This window comes from Heptranchias perlo, chromosome 7 (genome assembly GCF_035084215.1).
Source record: "Heptranchias perlo isolate sHepPer1 chromosome 7, sHepPer1.hap1, whole genome shotgun sequence".
Classification (NCBI taxonomy): domain Eukaryota; kingdom Metazoa; phylum Chordata; class Chondrichthyes; order Hexanchiformes; family Hexanchidae; genus Heptranchias; species Heptranchias perlo.
The window spans coordinates 49,657,776-49,675,607 of record NC_090331.1 but is presented as its reverse complement, the minus strand read 5'-3'; the positions used below and the strand labels follow the sequence as shown (position 1 = coordinate 49,675,607).

At 41.0% G+C, this 17,832-nt stretch overlaps 1 protein-coding gene across 4 annotated transcripts in view; it reads left to right on the top strand.

Annotated features, from left to right (window-relative positions):
* erich2 (glutamate-rich 2) overlaps positions 1 to 17,832 on the top strand; it is a 125,765-nt gene that overhangs the window by 73,785 nt on the left and 34,148 nt on the right. For all 4 annotated transcript variants that reach the window (XR_010963428.1, XM_067987486.1, XM_067987485.1 and 1 more), the window contains one exon: positions 7,770 to 8,011. Coding sequence is in view for 3 of the 4 variants with exons in the window: in XM_067987486.1 (XP_067843587.1) it covers positions 7,770 to 8,011 (242 nt within the window). In the remaining variant the exon portion in view is untranslated. The remainder of the gene's footprint in view (positions 1 to 7,769; positions 8,012 to 17,832) is intronic.

The window sequence follows — 17,832 nt, the reverse complement described above, 5'->3', positions numbered from 1 at the left end:
AGGCTGCAATATGACTGAATTGGGGAAGAGGAGTCTTACATTAGAAGTATATGGGTTCAGCAGAGTCCAAGTGGTGCATTTATAGGCTTGCACTTTGAGCAGTATGATTAATCCTGTTAATATTTGGCTTTGGATCAAAGCTTGAAGTAGTATATCATTGAATGGAAAATGGTACATGGGTCCATTTAATCAGCAAACAAGGGAAAGAGGGGAAGCTGCATTCAATTCTCTGATAACGTGCTAGGGTATATATAAAATTGATTGATCAATGGCGTTGTGAATGCAAGAATTCCTTCTTGGCTGAGCAGTTAGTGGAAATGAACAATCTTATTGCTGCCACCTTGTAAGAGAAAGGCCCAATCGTGAATGCAGATGCTCTACCAGAAGTATCTCAGGAGATTTAAATTTATCCAGAAATGGACCATTTTGTGACAAAAGACAGCTCAACTATTACTGGAGAACAAAGGACATATAAGATTAAACATTAGATCGTCTATCCTTATTCTAGAGGGATTGTATTGAAAAGCAGAGAAGTTATGTTAAACATGTATAGAAACTTGGTTAGACCACACTTGGAGTACTGTGCACCGTTCTGATCTCCATATTATAGAAAGGATATACATGCATTGGAAAGGGTGCAAAAAGGACTCACAAGGATGATACCAGAGCTGAGAGGATATACTTATCAGGAACGGCTGAACAGGCTGGGACTCTTCGCGCTCGAAAAGAGAAGGCTGAGGGGTGACCTGATTGAGGTCTTTAAGATAATGAAAGGGTTTGATAGGGTAGACGTAGAGAAAATGTTTCCACTTGTGGGGGAGTCCAAACCTAGAGGTCATAAATATAAAATAGTCGCTAATAAATCCAATAGGGAATTCAGGAGAAACTTCTTTACCCAAAGAGTGGTAAGAATGTGCTACCACAGTGAGTCGTTGAGGCAAATAGCATAGATGCATTTAAGGGGAAACTAGATAAGCGCATGAGGGATAAAGGAATAGAAGAGTATGCTGATAGGGTTAGATGAAGTCGGGAGGGAGAAGACTCCGATGGAGTATAAACGCCAGCATAGGCCAGTTGGGCCGAATGGCCTGTTTCTGTGTTGTACTTTCGATGTAACTCGATATAAATGTGGAAAATGCATGTGTTTCTTACTATCTACAGAATTAGTTTGAGTTTAGTGTTTTTCTAGTATTTTAGCAATGATTAGCATATATCCAAAGTCGCTTCTCAAAGGAGCGATCTTCTGTCTATCAGATCAGATTTTGCATTCAAATCCAAGCTTCTCCTTCATTATCTGGTACTGAAAGGAAGAGATTTTTTAGCTAGACTGGTGCTCTCTGGTGAATATGCTAGTATGCCAGAGAGTTTTGCCAAACAAAGCTTATAATGCAATAGAGGAAGTGTGCTATTTAGCGTATAGCTAAGATTTTGGTGTACTAACTCAAACCTTTTGCTCTTCTGACTCTGATCTACAATGTGTTAGTCCCCCTCCACTTGACTGTTGTGAGCCTTTAGTCATCACACCCCTGCATTCTGTAATTCTTTTCCCAAAATCTCTGTGCCGTGCTATATCTCCTTATTTTCGAAAGTCTCCTTGAAATCTACTTCTTCAACCACATCTTTGATTACCCACCCAAACCTCTTCTCACAATGTCTGCTACCTCTTTGTGGAGAGTCTTGGGATATTTTACTACATTGAAGGTGCTACAGAAGTACAAAATGGATGAAAATAAAAAGTGCATAGCACAGGGACTAGGCTGAGAGAAATGAAGGAGAGAAAAGGAGCTAAACAGTTTTTCTGGGAGCATAGAGCCTTCTTACAAAGGGGAATCATATGGTGCCCTTTGTGCCTGATCTAAACAAGATGAACCACAGTGTAGGTATAAAGCCAACTGAGAACAGTTCAATTACAAAGCTCCAACAGAACTATAAGCAAAGTAATTCAAAAAAGGAGAGGGGGCAAACCTTTTGAAATGTACCCTGTAATAACCTCAGAGAATATATGATTCTCTCAGAATGGGCCAGCCTCCTTTCTGTGTCTCTAATTCAATTATAATCATTGTATACTTATGCATATTTTTTATCCAGTACTTCACATTTTTTAGCGTTAAATTTAAGTTGCCATTTGTTTGTCCAACTGCAAGGCCAAATTAAATCCTTCTGTAATTTTTTTTTCTGCATCCTGTATCTGTATTGCTGTCCCTATTTTAATATTTCCACCAAATTTGAAGAGCTTGCTTTTGGTTTTGATCTCCGAGTCATTACTGTACATTAGAAATAACAACACTTGTCGCTATGGAACTTTACTCAACACCTCCCCCCATTCTGACATTATACTTCTGTTCATTATTTTTTAATCAGTTTCTTATCCAGTCCCTTGTTCCACCTTGGATTTCAGTGGCTTTTAGTTTAATTAGGAATCTTTCACATGGGACCTTCTGAAAGTCCCAATAAACCATATATTTGAGAGTGCCACTATCTACATTATGTGTAACATCCTCAAAGAAAACAGGATCTTCCCCTTTGAAATCTTATGCTGACCATTCTTCATTAAGATACTACTACGCAGGCACAATTACTTAGAATAGTTTCTGCTGATTTTTTGCCTATTATTAATATTAAGCTAATAGGCTCATAATTGCCTGAATCAGATTTGTTGCCTTTTAAAATATCAGCACTGCTTCAGGCTTCTAGTCCTTCAGACACTCACCATTGCCCAGTAATTCCTCCATAACCACAGTTATTGTCCCACAAATTTCTGCCTGTTTTCCTTCAGAACCCAAGAATATGGTGGTGAATACCTCCAGGAAATATTAATTTGCTATTTTAACTTTTTAACCTATTTTTCAGTTTCAGCATAATTTTTATTTTTAAAATGTTAACTTCCCTTCTAATTACTCGTATACCTTTTTGGTACTGCAAGAATGGTTTTGTGTTAATGTTAAAATCTTTTGTTATCTTCATATCTTGAGTATTTTCGCCACTTTTAATAACTTTTAACTAGTTTCAGCAGATTCCTGTATGTCTCACAGAGTTGTCCCTCTGTTAACTGCAGGTCTTATTGTAGGTTTAATGTGTACTACTAGCTAGCTCATCATATTCAGAAAGCTAGTGAAAGGAAGGTAGTAATGAGGCACTTCTTATTTTTAAATCTAGAACTTTAAAAGGAAGCATATCTCAAGTTCCAGTTGGTAACCAGCTTTTGAATTTCTTTGAGCTCTGGGATTGGCATTCAACATCAAGTATGTTGCTAATCCCCTTTCATCTCAATAAGAACATAGGAACATAAGAAATAGGAGCAGGAGTGGGCCACATGACCCCTCGAGCCTGCTCCGCCATTCAATAAGATAATGGCTGATCTTCTACCTCAACTCCACTTTCCTGCCCTATCCCCATATCCCTTGATTCCTTTAGTGTCCAAAAATCTATTGACCTCTCAATGCCCAAAATTCTATCTGCTAGATGTGTTATCTGAGCAGTTCTTTTCTGGATGGGCCACAAAATATGACAGGTCTCTGTGATATTGCTGTTTGACTGAACAAATATGACAATCTTTTCTTAGGGAGGAGGCTTTTTTTTTATGCAGTCCTCCTGGAGCAGTATTTTAAATTGAAAGTTTTTTTTAGTGTCCAACCCCAAGAATGTTGTTGCTCTACAATAATGTCTGTATAACACTTTGAGAACGTTGCAGTATTGTGTGTATGAGTTTCATATGAAGTCAGAGCATGAAATGTGTTTGGCTGCATTTATCAGTCTGTTGTCTTTTTCTCCAAGACATTGGATTCCCAAGCCAGTAGTATACTACTACTACTACTACAATAACAACAACAACAATTTGAATTTATAAAGTACTTTTAATGTAGTAAATATCCAAAGGTGCTTAACAGAGGAGACACTAAATGGATGCTGAGCAGTAGTAGATGAATTAGAGGAGGTGATTGAATGCATGGTCAAAAAATAACTTGGGGAAAGAGTTCCAGAGTATAGGTTCAAGGCTTTGCCACCAAAGGTAGAATGGGAATGGAATTATAGGGACACAGGGATTGGTAAACTGTTATATTAATCAAAAGGCACTAACCTCTTCACCTTAACCCCTCATCAAGAAACCGGCTGGGTTTTACTACCAGTCTTCATCTCGAGAAGCATTAGATGCCTAAATTTGCCTTGCTGAACTGTCTTACATCAACCTGTTTGGATTATATTAACTACAGTATAGATCCCCTACTGGGATACATATAAACTACAGTAATGAATTAACTCGTTCTTGCCAAATCATCAAAGAAGAAGTCAAACCGTGAAGTCACGAACTAACATATCTTAATGCCAACTCAACAGGCTTCACTAATTATAAGTTGATATTAAGCTCAACATTCAAAATTGATATAAGCCCCGATTTTAACCGGGAGCGGAAATCTGGCAGGCAGGGTCAAGATGAGCAAAACCTCCGTGAACTCGGTAATGTGAGGCCTGAACAATTTTAACTCCCGGGCCACAGTCAGATGTCTGCCTGAAACAGGCAGGGAGTGGAATTTTTGACAGCTGGAGGCTGTTGGATGGCACCAAAGGAATAGTTGCCAGCAACAAAATATGTCACGTTAGGGGTTTCCGGGGTGGTTCTCTCATTCGGGGAGGAGGGGGAGCCCGAGGCAGGGGAAACCTAAATTTTCCTTGTGGAACACTCCTGCTCCCCCTGACCCCCAGAAAGAAAGTTTAAAAAAAAAGTTTAAAAACTTAGCTGTTTGGGCCTCTTCCAGGTATCTTCACCTGGCGGGAAAACCATAACGGTTTTCCTGTTTAGGGCATGGTTAAAATTGAAGTCATTGTATTCTAATCTTCATATTTAAAGAAGGACCTCGCCAACTTCAGGCAGTCGCCTGTTCAGAAGCGCACATTAAAATAGAAAACGGGGATCAATATGGGACGTTGGCAAATAAGTCACCCAGATGATTTTAGCTGCCCGCTCCCAGGTTTCCGTCTGGTTAAGATCACCCCTATAAACTTGGCAAGATTAACTTATGGTTAGACATCTTATGGACCTGACAAGTTAACAGCTTTAAGAATCAAGTCTACTGGATATATTAAAAGTCTGACTGGCTTAGCTTATTCCTGATACACTTGCAGCTTTAACAACAATTCCAGGAGCTTGTAGGATAGTGTATAATATAATAGGAAAAATAGTTGAACAATACTAGGTTGATCTAACAGAGCTTATACAACCTCATCTTTGGTTATCTCACCTTTCTCTGGGATGCTCGTATGGGCTTCCTGTGATGTCAGAGCGGTGCACCATTCCTTTTGGAATATCTGACTCTCCTGAGTAGATCCACCGTGCATGTTGGTAGCTACATTAGGACTAGAGCCATTAAAACTCACTTCTCTTAGTCTCAGGAAAATTTCTTGTATGTCCAAGTGACACAATTAAACATCTCCCTGTTTCTTGCTTACATAGTCCGTAAGTCTCTAAACTTCTGTACTCACGCTGTCTCTCTCTCACACTTCTTCGAGAAGCCGTGTCATGCTCTTTTTTTTGTTTCCCCCCTCCCCCACTGTGTCAAACACCATTTTTTATACCTTTAATTTTCAAATAAACCTTCCTTGATTTTATCGATAACCAATCTGAGGGACAGATGTTTTGCGAGAGTTCATCTCTTTGGGTGACAATCACTTTGAACAGATTTCTTAAATTGTGATGACCCCCGATTCAGTGTGGAGCAACAAAAAAACCCATACATGTCAGGCGGTTGGTTTACTCATAATTTGTCAACCTTCAGTAATGAAGGACCTAAACAACTCTGGATAAAAGTGTCATTTTTTTTAGTTTCTTGACACATTAGCTCTAAATCGTGACCTTGACCACTTAGGTCAGCCAAGAACACTGTCAGAGTCCTTTATCTTCTTTGAGCATCCACGATTTTTAGCATTAGCTCTTTCCATTTCCCAGAGTGTAGCCAGGATGCTGAATAACTCTATTTTGCCATTAAGACACTTTTTAGGGCATTTCCACTACAGAATGCACGAGGCCAGAGTTGGAAGAGCATAGGGCACACGCTGTCATGTACAGCTGGAGGAGGTTGGTTGCAGAGGTAAGATGGAATTAGGCTGTCGAAAGATTTATAAAAAAGGACCAGGATATTAGTTTAACATATTGGGGGATGGGGAGCCAATGACTGCAGATTTAACTGTGGGCTAAGCAGGAAAGACGTTGGGCCTTTCCATCAGTTGAAGACAGCTGGAAGAGGATCTGGGGTCAGAAGAGGTCCAAGCACATAAGTTTTTAAAAAACTTTTTTGTTTACTTTTCTTGTGGGGCCAGGAGGAGTATGCATACTCCATAAGGAAAGTTTAGGCCTCCTCTGCCTTGGGCTCCCCCCACTTCCTGAATGTGAGATCTTCCTGAAAACCCCTCCCTGCGACCAACCGTATTGCTGGCATGGACCACTCAAGTGACCACTCCACTGCCCATATATTTGGGCAGTGGAGTTTTCAAAGAATTGGAGTTTATGTAGTATAAATGATGTTCCTGATGGTGTGTCATATTGTACCATGGCTAATTGGGTGGTATTGGGATTACGGGAGAGCTGGCACCTGAGGTTTCATTTCCTCCTGTCACACATTGGTTAATGCATTTACACACAATTCCTTTATTTGCTATTTTAATACAGTCATTCATCTATTTATTTTAAACAGCTACAATAAAATGCAGCGTAAGGCACTTTTATGCAAATGCAGAGCACAAAAGAATTTTGTGCAAACATATTATTCCACTATCAGAGCCCAATTTGGGGCAGTCTCAGTAGTAGCCAGATGGTTGAAGTAGCAGCTCTGAAGGGGAATTTTTGTATATAGTATGTATATGTAGTTACAATTTTGGTGGCATGAATATGGTAAAAACATAAGAGTAACAAGAGCATAAGTTATACAAGTTACATACTGAGAAGTGTGGGCATATACACTCAATGGAAAGTCACTGAAGGTTTTCAGTAAAAGATCAGCATCCTGTTTCAGAAACTTCCTTGCCAGCCTGTATCCCAGTCTCTGTCATATCTTCATCTGTTCTCAGCCAAAAAAAGGATCAAAAACTTTCCAATACAATGGGTATGAAATGTCAATCGATTACCCTTACAAACTAATTTACAGTCTTTGAGGAAACAATATCACCACTGTCTTATTAATATCTTAACTACCTGTTGTCTCAGCCTCCCCCCCCCACCTTTTTAGACATGCGTGAATACACTTTCCTTTAAAATGCAAATTTTAAAGTCACTCTTTTTCCAAATTCTTTCTGTGGAAAAATGATCAAAGCATCTTGAGACGTGTCAATAATGAATTACTAAAAATGAAGTTATCTGAATTAGAATATCTAAGCCAGGTTGATTACAATTGCCTCAGTGTCCCTGGACTAATCAGCTGAGGTTCATGCTCCTGATTGCTATCTGGACACCTGCTTGAAAGTAATGAGATGAGGGCGGGATCAGGCTCAGTTGTGCTAACCGCATGATGGAATTGTCTGCGACCACTAATCATCTAGGTCATTACATGAAGATCGACTGCCTGGCCACTGGAAGTCACCTTTGCAACCATACCCCACCTACAGGAGAGAGGGAAGAGGAGAGATAATTTGTAAAATAATATTTAACTGGTATTTGCCATAATCAATGTTCAAACTTTTTTTAATTGGAAGATTAAAAATCACATTTTAGTAAGTTAATCTTTTAAAAATTGAGCTTAGTTTATAATTGTTTCATTTTTTTTTTCTTTTCTGTTTTGCAGATGCAAAAAAGTATCTCAATTCTTCGGACACTAAAGAAGCGAAAGTACTGGCAATCTCTGCAACCACTGTTGAAACATACAACTTAGGAAGCACCAGTTCTATTAACAACATTTCAGAAGACTCTGGAAAGGATGATGATGCAAATGATGGTGAAGAGGGGGATGATGATGATGATGATGATGTTGATGATGAAGGCAGCAAAAGAGAAGAAAGAAGGGCACCAATAGAGTTGATGGGGGAGGTAAAATTATAGTTTTTTAATAAAAAACTTTTAAGTAGTTTTGTGTACCAGATATGGTGAGGAAACAACAGGGATGCGGTGATGTGGAGCACTAATGGTCAAAGATATGGAACAGGGATAAACATAGTTTTGACTCTGTGATGCAGTCAGAAGGCACCATGCAGAGACTTGTGTTTCCTTGTAGGTGGGAAGGAAAATTAGAAGGGAGAGTCATGTCAGGCTTTAGTCTTTAGTACACAAACATACTTGGTTAGTGGACCAAATTTGGCTGTCAGTTGGTGAGAAAGACCTGGAAGATGGTGTGTGCATTTTAGGTCTTGGCCTAGGATGCTGGCACTCCTGCTTAATATTTCTCCATTAGCTAACTTGCAGCTTCATGAATCATGTAGATCCTGTGATATGGATAATCTTTCCTTGCAAGGCAGTTGGGCAGTACAAAATGTGTAGTTTATGTATGCTGCTCAATATCAGAATGTAGTGGTGAACATCCTTTTTGATGTCAAGAAAATTTGAGATGAAAGGTTGCGGATGCCTTTTTTGAATTCCAGCAAGCCATGAAGGACTTTCCTGGTCTGACTTGTAAGGCTAAAGCCTGCACTTCAAGCTCAGTCAAAGCTTTCTTTTGGTATTAGGAGATCTTCCTAGATTCCTTCTTTTAACTAGAACTTACTGTAACTGAAGGAATAGCAAACCAGTTTTAACAGAAAATCAATCAGTATTCCTCTCAACTGAATGAAACATGTCTTAACGTATAATGTGTTACACTTTAGTATATATCTGATATCTTCTAAGCCAAAAAAATTATTAATTGTCCCAGTGCATTTGAAATATAATTCACATCTACTAATCCAACCAGATTCCAAATCTATTAATGTTGTTAATGCCTGTCATTGATGGGACAAGCCTAGATTAGGCTTACTTACAGTGGCACCTTTCATTTAAGGACCACTGTTAGGAGACACCACCTGTTGTATGTAACCATAAAAGTTTGACTGACAAGGTTGTCTGTTGTAATTGACCTCCAATAAAAGACCACCTGCCGTATGTGTCCCAGGCTCTACGTGTAATTAACTACCACACAGAAGCATAGCTGAGACCGGGTGCTCAACATGTGGGTTATGCCCAGCACAACCCAACATAGTGCCACTCTGTGACAAAATGCAACTGGGCTCCAATGCATAGTGCCACCCACCAGCTAATTAAATGTACCACCTACAGTTAATGTATCTTATAACTGACCTTCCTCTGTCTCGCTGAGAAATTTCTGGAACTGCTGCATGCAAGCATTCATTCAGTATGCTATTCTTTCATCTCCACCAGCTGCAGTGCTCACAAACTCATTGGTATTGTTTTATGATTGCATGCATCCCAATATGAGTGGCATAGTGACATTATGCTATTCTAACAGCACAGCAGTGGGGTGGATCATGCTGTCATTCATGCTAATTTGCTCTGGATTTCAAACATAAATCATCTCTACTGGAAGAGATTATTCCATCGTCCAAATTCTAAGAAGTGTCAGATATCAGGAGATTCAGTAAATTCAGTAATCAGCAGCAGAAGTATTGTCCCAACATAGAATATAAACAGTGGAGAGAACACTGGCATCTTATATAATATGGAAACAATTTGTCTTTATTCATTCAACTATTAAGTTCTAAAGATCTGCATTTATGAGCACCACCCAGGGTTGCTTCATGCATGATCCATCCAATGAGGAATCACCTGTTTTGAGAGATCGTTTTTCCTGGCAGAATAGGTAGTTTTAAATAACAGGTACCACCGTTATTATTTTAGTTGCTAATGTTTTATTAAAGTTGAAGTATTTAAGAATTTGCAAATGATTCTGATCAGAACAGGACATGTGTATATGTGGTGCTGAGTGAGGCTTACAAGCAATGCAGGAGACTTTTGTATGCAACACTATAAGAATGACTATGGGGTACTCTACTGCAAATTAATAAATAACAGCTGCACAGCTTCTTGGACAATTGATTCCATGGTGTAACCCATTGTATATGTGGACCTGCATTCAGAGAATGAAGATTGCTCTGCTTAGGAGAGTAACCTGCCTTTTTTGTGGGATAGGGAATCTATTTATTGCAATTGTTAAATATTTATTAGATCGCTTCAGATTTAATATTAATACTATGATTGTTGCAGCATTGTAAATCCCTGATGTATTCATTGGGATTGTTGATTTTAGAATGTTATATGCCCTTCGTTTGTCATTGCATATACTGGATACTAGATACTAATGAATAGCGCTGTTTGCACGCCTGAGTGATGATGAGCATGAATATTACATGCCGCTTGGGACAACGTGAACAGGCGCGTGTAGTGCATACCCGTTTTCGTGTGAGATCGAATTTCTACACCACTATCTGCTGTTGGTTTGATTAACTGTCACTATAAGTTAAAATTGTGGAAATCATTTAGCTCTGCAGTTAGAAAATTGGATAGATTTTTTTTTATGATTTGCAGTTCAGTGCGTGAGGTAGAGGATCTAATGATAGTGACGAAATTAAAGGCATGAATATGCCTGGCTTAATGCCATGTGAGTAAAAGTTTTAATACTCAACTTTGCTTTATGGCACCAGCCGCCATGCTTTCTGACCCCAATTCTAATCCTGAATTAATCTCTGATCCAGATTTGTCTGTGACCCTGTGCTGATCCTGGATTACTTGCTGACCTGCATGCTTTTATCCTCCAATCTCTGTGCTAACCCTGGACTAGTCTGACTTTTTTATTGTTCTTGGATTACTCTCTGATCTCTTTGCTGATCCCGGACTACTCTCCATCCTCCATAATGATCCTGATCTCGAACCGTTGCGCCAATCCTGAATTTCTCCTACATTCTCCCTACCAGCCTTCTGCTTTCGTCCTCTATAAACTATAAATCACCCAGAACTTCATGGCCCACATTCTCAACCATACTATGACCTGCATCCCTATTGCCCCTTTCTTGCCAAGCTTGACCTTCATATTCTGGATCCCCTTGCCTGTTTGTAGGCCTCCCCTTACCATTTACATCCATCTGATCTGCTCGATTTTGGGTTGGTGCCTACCCAATCCCACCTGCCCTGTTTTGTTTTCCCTGATGGTATAATGGCTCACCACCCAATTTCAGGATGGGCTTACCCACCCTGATTTGGTTTAACTTGTGGTTTAGTGGCCTTCCTCAAGCTTACCACCTCAGGCATCATGCTCCTTCATTGCTGCCCATAACCTCTTATCCCGTGACCTCACCCCACCATGACCCTGGACATCTGACCCTGTGACTCCCGACCCATACCTCCAACTTTCTTTCCTCCCAACAGCCTTTCTTCATGGTAGCTAACCTGCATGCTGAATTTTTATAGCACTGGAATATTTATAAGCACTTAAAATTATTATACTATACAAGTACAATATTAACTGTTTAAGTGCCTCACAAGCTAAAAGCCTCAACCCGATTTTGGTCTCACTACCACCCGGTTTTCAGTGTGAACAGGGCAATAGCAAGACTAAAATTGCAATAAGTTACTTACCACTGACTTCCTGCCTGAGATCTGCCTGCTTCGATTTTCAAATGATTCCTTTAAGAGATACGAATGGACAAATTTCAAAAATTTTATTCAGGTAAAGTTTATATTGAATTTTTTTTAAAACAGAGAGGGTGTGTGTGTATGCCTCTCTGTGAAAGTGAAAGAAAAAAACAAGACAGGCTGTACGATTACATGCCTGTTACAGCTTTTGTTGGTTTTGAATTATAAACACTCTATACACTTCAGAAAGCATATTAAACTGAGTGAGTGACAGTATTTCCCTCATCCCGATTTAAGTGCCTTTTAAAAAAACAAATTAGTTGAATGTTGAAAACAAGCACAATCTCTAATTATCACCTGTGTTTTGTTTCTAGTTAGAAAATAGAAACACTCAATTACTAACAGCCGTGAGACACAGAGAGAGAAAGCGATAGAGGGGAAGTAACAGAGAGAAAGCGAGGGAACTGGGCATACACAGATAGAGTGATGCATTCTAGTGTGAGACTCCAAATTCAGTATTTTCAGAGATCTCTCCGAAAGTTATAAACGAGTGCTACCAGACCAGAGATTCCCCAGTACTGTCAGGCCCATTTTCTCACCTTTGTACTTTTCTTTACAGTAAGGAATCCACCAGAGAGCCAAACTATACCTTTCACCCTTCAGTTATTCCAGACCAATTAGGTTAACGTCGGTGGTAGGAAATACAATGGAATCCTTACTCAAAGATGTAATAGAAAAACTCCTAGAAACTGAAAATATAATAAAGAATAGTCAGCACAGATTTCAAAAGGGAAGATCATGCTTGACCAACCTTACTTCTTCAAAGAATTCAATAACAGAAAGGGTAGACAAGGATAACGCAGTAGCTGTAATATATTTGGATTTTCATAACGCCTTCAATACGGTAGATTCATAACTAAGGTCAGTGCATGTGGAGTCAGTGACAAGACAACAGTGACTATTCTACATAAAGTAGATGGATAGCAAGCTGGCCAGAAAACGGAGAGTAGGGGTTAAAGGTAGTTACTTAGACTGGCAAAAGGTGGGAAGTGGTGACGCACAAGGATCGAGAATCAGAAGTACAATTTCAAAATTTGCAGAGGACACCAAATTGGGGGGGATAGTTAATACTGAGGAGGACTGCGACAAAATACAGGAAGACATAGGCCCAAAAATTGCTCACCAAACAATGGAGTACCTCAACAACATCCCCTGTCTCCGATGACGAATCAAAGAAGCAAGTTCACATTTTTTCTATTCTTTCATGGGATGTGGGCGTCACTGGCGAGGTCAGCATTTATTGCTCATCCCTAATTGCCCTTGAGAAGGTGGTGGTGAGCCACCACCTTGAACCGCTGCAGTCCATGTGGTGACGGTGCTGTTAGGAAGGGAGTTCCAGGATTTTGACCCAGCGATGACAAAGGAACGGCGATATATTTCCAAGTCGGGATGGTGTGTGACTTGGAGGGGAACGTGTAGGTAGTGTTGTTCACATGTGCCTGCTGCCCTTGTCCTTCTAGGTGGTAGAGGTCGCAGGTTTGGGAGGTGCTGTAGAAGAAGCCTTGGCGAGTTGCTGCAGTGCATCCTGTGGATGGTACACATTGCAGCCACAATTCGCCGGTAGCAAAGGGAGTGAATGTTTAGGGTGGTGGATGGGGTGCCAATCAAGCGGGCTGCTTTGTCCTGGATGGTGTCGGGCTTCTTGAGTGTTGTTGGAGTTGCACTCATCCAGGCAAGTGAAGAGTATTCTATCACACTCCTGACTTGGGCCTTGTAGATGGTGGAAAGGCTTTGGGGAGTCAGGAGATGAGTCACTCACCGCAGAATACCCAGCCTCTGACCTGCTCTTGTAGCCACAGTATTTATTTGGCTGGTCCAGTTAAGTTTCTGGTCAAAGGTGATCCCCAGGATGTTGATGGTGGGGGATTCAGCGATGGTAATGCCGTTGGAGGTCATGGGGAGGTGGTTAGATTCTCTTTTGTTGGAGATGGTCATTGCCTGGCACTTGCCTGGCGCGAATGTAACTTGCCACTTATCAGCCCAAGCCTGGATGTTGTCCAGGTCTAGCTGCATGCGGGCACTGACTGCTTCATTATCTGAGGGGTTGCGAATGGAACTGAGCACTGTGCAATCATCAGCGAACATCCCCATTTCTGACCTTATGATGGAGGGAATTGTCATTGATGAAGCAGCTGAAGATGGTTGTGCCAAGGACACTGCCCTGAGGAACTCCTGCAGCAATGTCCTGGGGCTGAGATGATTGGCCTCCAACAACCACTACCAACTTCCTTTGTGCTAGGTATGACGCCAGCCACTGGAGAGTTTTCCCCCTGATTCCCATTGACTTTAATTTTACTAGGGCTCCTTAGTGCCACACTTGGTCAAATGCTGCCTTGATGTCAAGGGCAGTCATTCTCACCTCAGCTGTGGAATTCAGCTCTTTTGTCCATGTTTGGACCAAGGCTGTAATGAGGTCTGGAGCCGAGTGGTCCTGGCGGAACCCAACCTGAGCATCGGTGAGCAGGTTATTGGAGTGTAATGCCACTTGATAGCACTGTTGACGACACCTTCCATCACTTTGCTGATGATTGAGAGTAGACTGATGGGACGGTAATTGGCCGGATTGGATTTGTCCTGCTTTTTGTCGACAGGACATACCTGGGCAGTTTTCCACATTGTCGGGTAGATGCCAATGTTGTAGCTGTACTGGAACAGTTTGGTTGGAGGCGCGGCTAGTTCTGGAGCACAAGTCTTCAGCACTACAGCCGGGATGTTGTCGGGGCCCATAGTCTTTGCTGTATCCAGTGCACTAGCCGTTTCTTGATATCACGTGGAATGAATCAAATTGGCTGAAGACTGGCTTCTGTGATGGTGGGGATATCGGGAGGAGGCCGAGATGGATCATCCACTCGGCACTTCTGGCTGAAGATGGTTGCAAACGCTTCAGCCTTGTCTTTTGCACTCGTGCTGGACTCCGCCATCATTGAGGATGGGGATGTTTACAGAGCCTCCTCCTCCCGTTAGTTGTTTAATTGTCCACCACCATTCACGACTGGATGTGGCAGGACTGCAGAGCTTTGATCTGATCTGTTGGTTGTGGAATCACTTAGCTCTGTCCATAGCATGTTGCTTCCACTGTTTAGCATGCATGTAGTCCTGAGTTGTAGCTTCACCAGGTAGGCACATGTGCACTAAAACCCGGAAATCGTGAACTTGCTCCGATTGGTTTGCCGGCGATTTGACAGCTGCTAATTAAAGGGGAAACGCATTCCATAATCATTGACATCACTGAAAAATCGTAAACTTGCTCATCTGCCCAGCTGGAACGTAACTACTTACGCCACCAAAAGGTATGCTGAAAAATACCAGGTCTACACTACTTTCTAAAAGCGTGATGATTCTTAATGACTGCCAAACAACTAAAAATTAAATTTTAAAAATATGCAGTCTCCTATTACTCATATTGTAATATTTTTTGGTCATTAAATTTTTTTTTTTAATTAATTTTTTTTTTTACTTTTCACTTATGTCCCTTTAACTTAATTAAATTACCTCTTTGGCTTTTTATTTTTTAAAAATTAAAATTTTTATTTACAACGCAGAATCTTGCTTTAAGTGAATGAACTTTGCTTGTAAAGAAATTAAGGATAGTATCCGACTAAAAGCAAGGACATATAAGGTAGCCAAACTTAGTGGGAGGATAGAAGATTGGGAAGTCTTCAAAAGACAGCAAAAAGTAACGAAAGGATTGATTAAGAAAGGGAAGATAGATTATGAAAATAAATTAGCAAAAAATATAAAAACAGATAGCAAGAGTTTCTATAGTTATATAAAAAGAAAAAGGGTGGCTAAGGCAAACGTAGGTCCCTTAGAAGATGAGACCGGGAAATTAATGGCGGGAAACATGGAGATGGCAAAAATGCTGAACAAATATTTTGTTTCAGTCTTTACGGTAGAGGAGCTAAATACGATTAAAATCACTAAGGAATTGGTACTCAGTAAATTAATGAGACTCAAGGCGGATAAATCCCCTGGACCTGATGGCTTACATCCTAGGGTCTTGAGGGAAGTGGCAGTGGGGATTGTGGATGCTTTGGTAATAATTTTCCAAAATCCTCTGGACTCGGCAAAGGTCCCGGCAGATTGGAAAACTGCTAATGTAACACCCTTATTTAAAAAGGGTAGTAGGCAGAAGGCTGGAAATTATAGACCAGTTAGCCTAACATCTGTGGTGGGTAAAATTTTGGAGTCTATTATTAAGGAGACAGTAGCAGAACATTTGGATAAACATAATTTAATAGGACAAAGTCAGCATGGCTTTACGAAGGGGAAGACATGTCTGACAAATTTGCTTGAGTTCTTTGAGGACATAACGTACAGGGTGGATAAAGGGGAACCAGTGGACGTAGTGTATTTAGACTTCCAGAAGGCATTCGACAAGGTGCCACATAAAAGATTATTGCTCAAGATAAAGAATCACTGGATTGGGGGTAATATTCTGGCATGGGTGGAGGATTGGTTATCTAACAGGAAGCAGAGAGTTGGGATAAATGGTTCATTCTCGGACTGGCAACCAGTCGCCAGTGGTGTTCCGCAGGGGTCGGTGCTGGGTCCCCAACTCTTTACAATCTATATTAACGATTTGGAGGAGGGGACCGAGTGTAACATATCAAAGTTTGCAGATGATACAAAGATGGGAGGGAAAGTAGAGAGTGAGGAGGATATTAAAAACCTGCAAGGGGATATAGACAGGCTGGGTTATTGGGCGGAGATTTGGCAGATGCAATACAATATTGGAAAATGTGAGGTTATGCACTTTTGCAGGAAAAACCAGAGAGCAAGTTATTATCTTGATGGCAAGAGACTGGAAAGTACTGCAGTACAAATGGATCTGGGGGTCCTAGTGCAAGAAAATCAAAAAGTTGGTATGCAGGTGCAGCAGGTGATCAAGAAGGCCAACGGAATGTTGGCGTTTATTGCTAGGGGGATAGAATATAAAAACAGGGAGGTATTGCTGCAGTTATATAAGGTATTGGTGAGACCGCACCTGGAATACTGCATACAGTTTTGGTGTCCATACTTAAGAAAAGACATACTTGCTCTAGAGGCAGTACAAAGAAGGTTCACTCGGTTAATCCCGGGGATGAGGGGGTGGACATATGAGGAGAGGTTGAGTAGATTGGGACTCTACTCATTGGAGTTCAGAAGAATGAGGGGCGATCTTATTGAAACATATAAGATTGTGAAGTGGCTTGATCGGGTGGATGCGGTGAGGATGTTCCCAAGGATGGGTGAAACTAGAACTAGGGTCATAATCTTAGAATAAGGGGCTGCTCCTTCAAAACTGAGATGAGGGGAAACTTCTTCACTCAGAGGGTGGTAGGTCTGTGGAATTTGCTGCCCCAGGAAGCTGTGGAAGCTACATCATTGAGTAAATTCAAAACAGAAATAGACAGTTTCCTAGAAGTAAAGGGAATTAGGGGTTACGGGGAGCGGGCAGGAAATTGGACATGAATTTAGATTTGAGGTTAGGATCAGATCAGCCATGATCTTATTAAATGGCGGAGCAGGCTCGAGGGGCCGATTGGCCTCCTCCTGCTCCTATTTCTTATGTTCTTATGTTCTTATTGCCTGCTTGCCTGCTTGTGGGTGTGACTTCCATGCTCACAGACATTTCCCAGGCGGATCAACCCACACTGTTCGGGGCTGGGTTGATGTTGCGCATTTTTTGAATACTTCCAAATCATGCAAGTCTATGCCACGGAGCCCGCAGTAAGTAACTTCGTACGTTTAATTCACAGGAGCTGGTGCGAACGTTGCCACGCCGCTCTGAGCATGTTGTGGCTCATTAATAAACTTGCAGAATGGGCGTGTATTTGGCAAATAAATTTCAATATGGATAAGTGTAAGGTGGTACATTTTGGTAGGAAGAATAAGGAGGCCACATACTCCTTGGAAAATAAGAGTCGAAATGGGATAGAGGGGCAGAGGGATCTGTGGGTTCAGATACACAAATCACTAAAAGTAGTGACGCAGGTTAATAAGGCCATTTAAAAAAAAACGCAAACAAAGCACTGGGGTTCATTTCTCGAGGAATAGAATTGAAAAGCAGGGAAGTTAATCTTGTGTAGAACCCTGGTTAGAACACACCTTGAGTACTGTAAACAGTTCTGGTCTCTATTATAAAAAGGTTATAGAGGCATTGGAGAAGGTGCAAAAAAGATTTACCAGGATGATACCAGAATTGAGAGGTTATACCTATCAGAAAGATTGAACAGGCTGGGGCTCTTTTC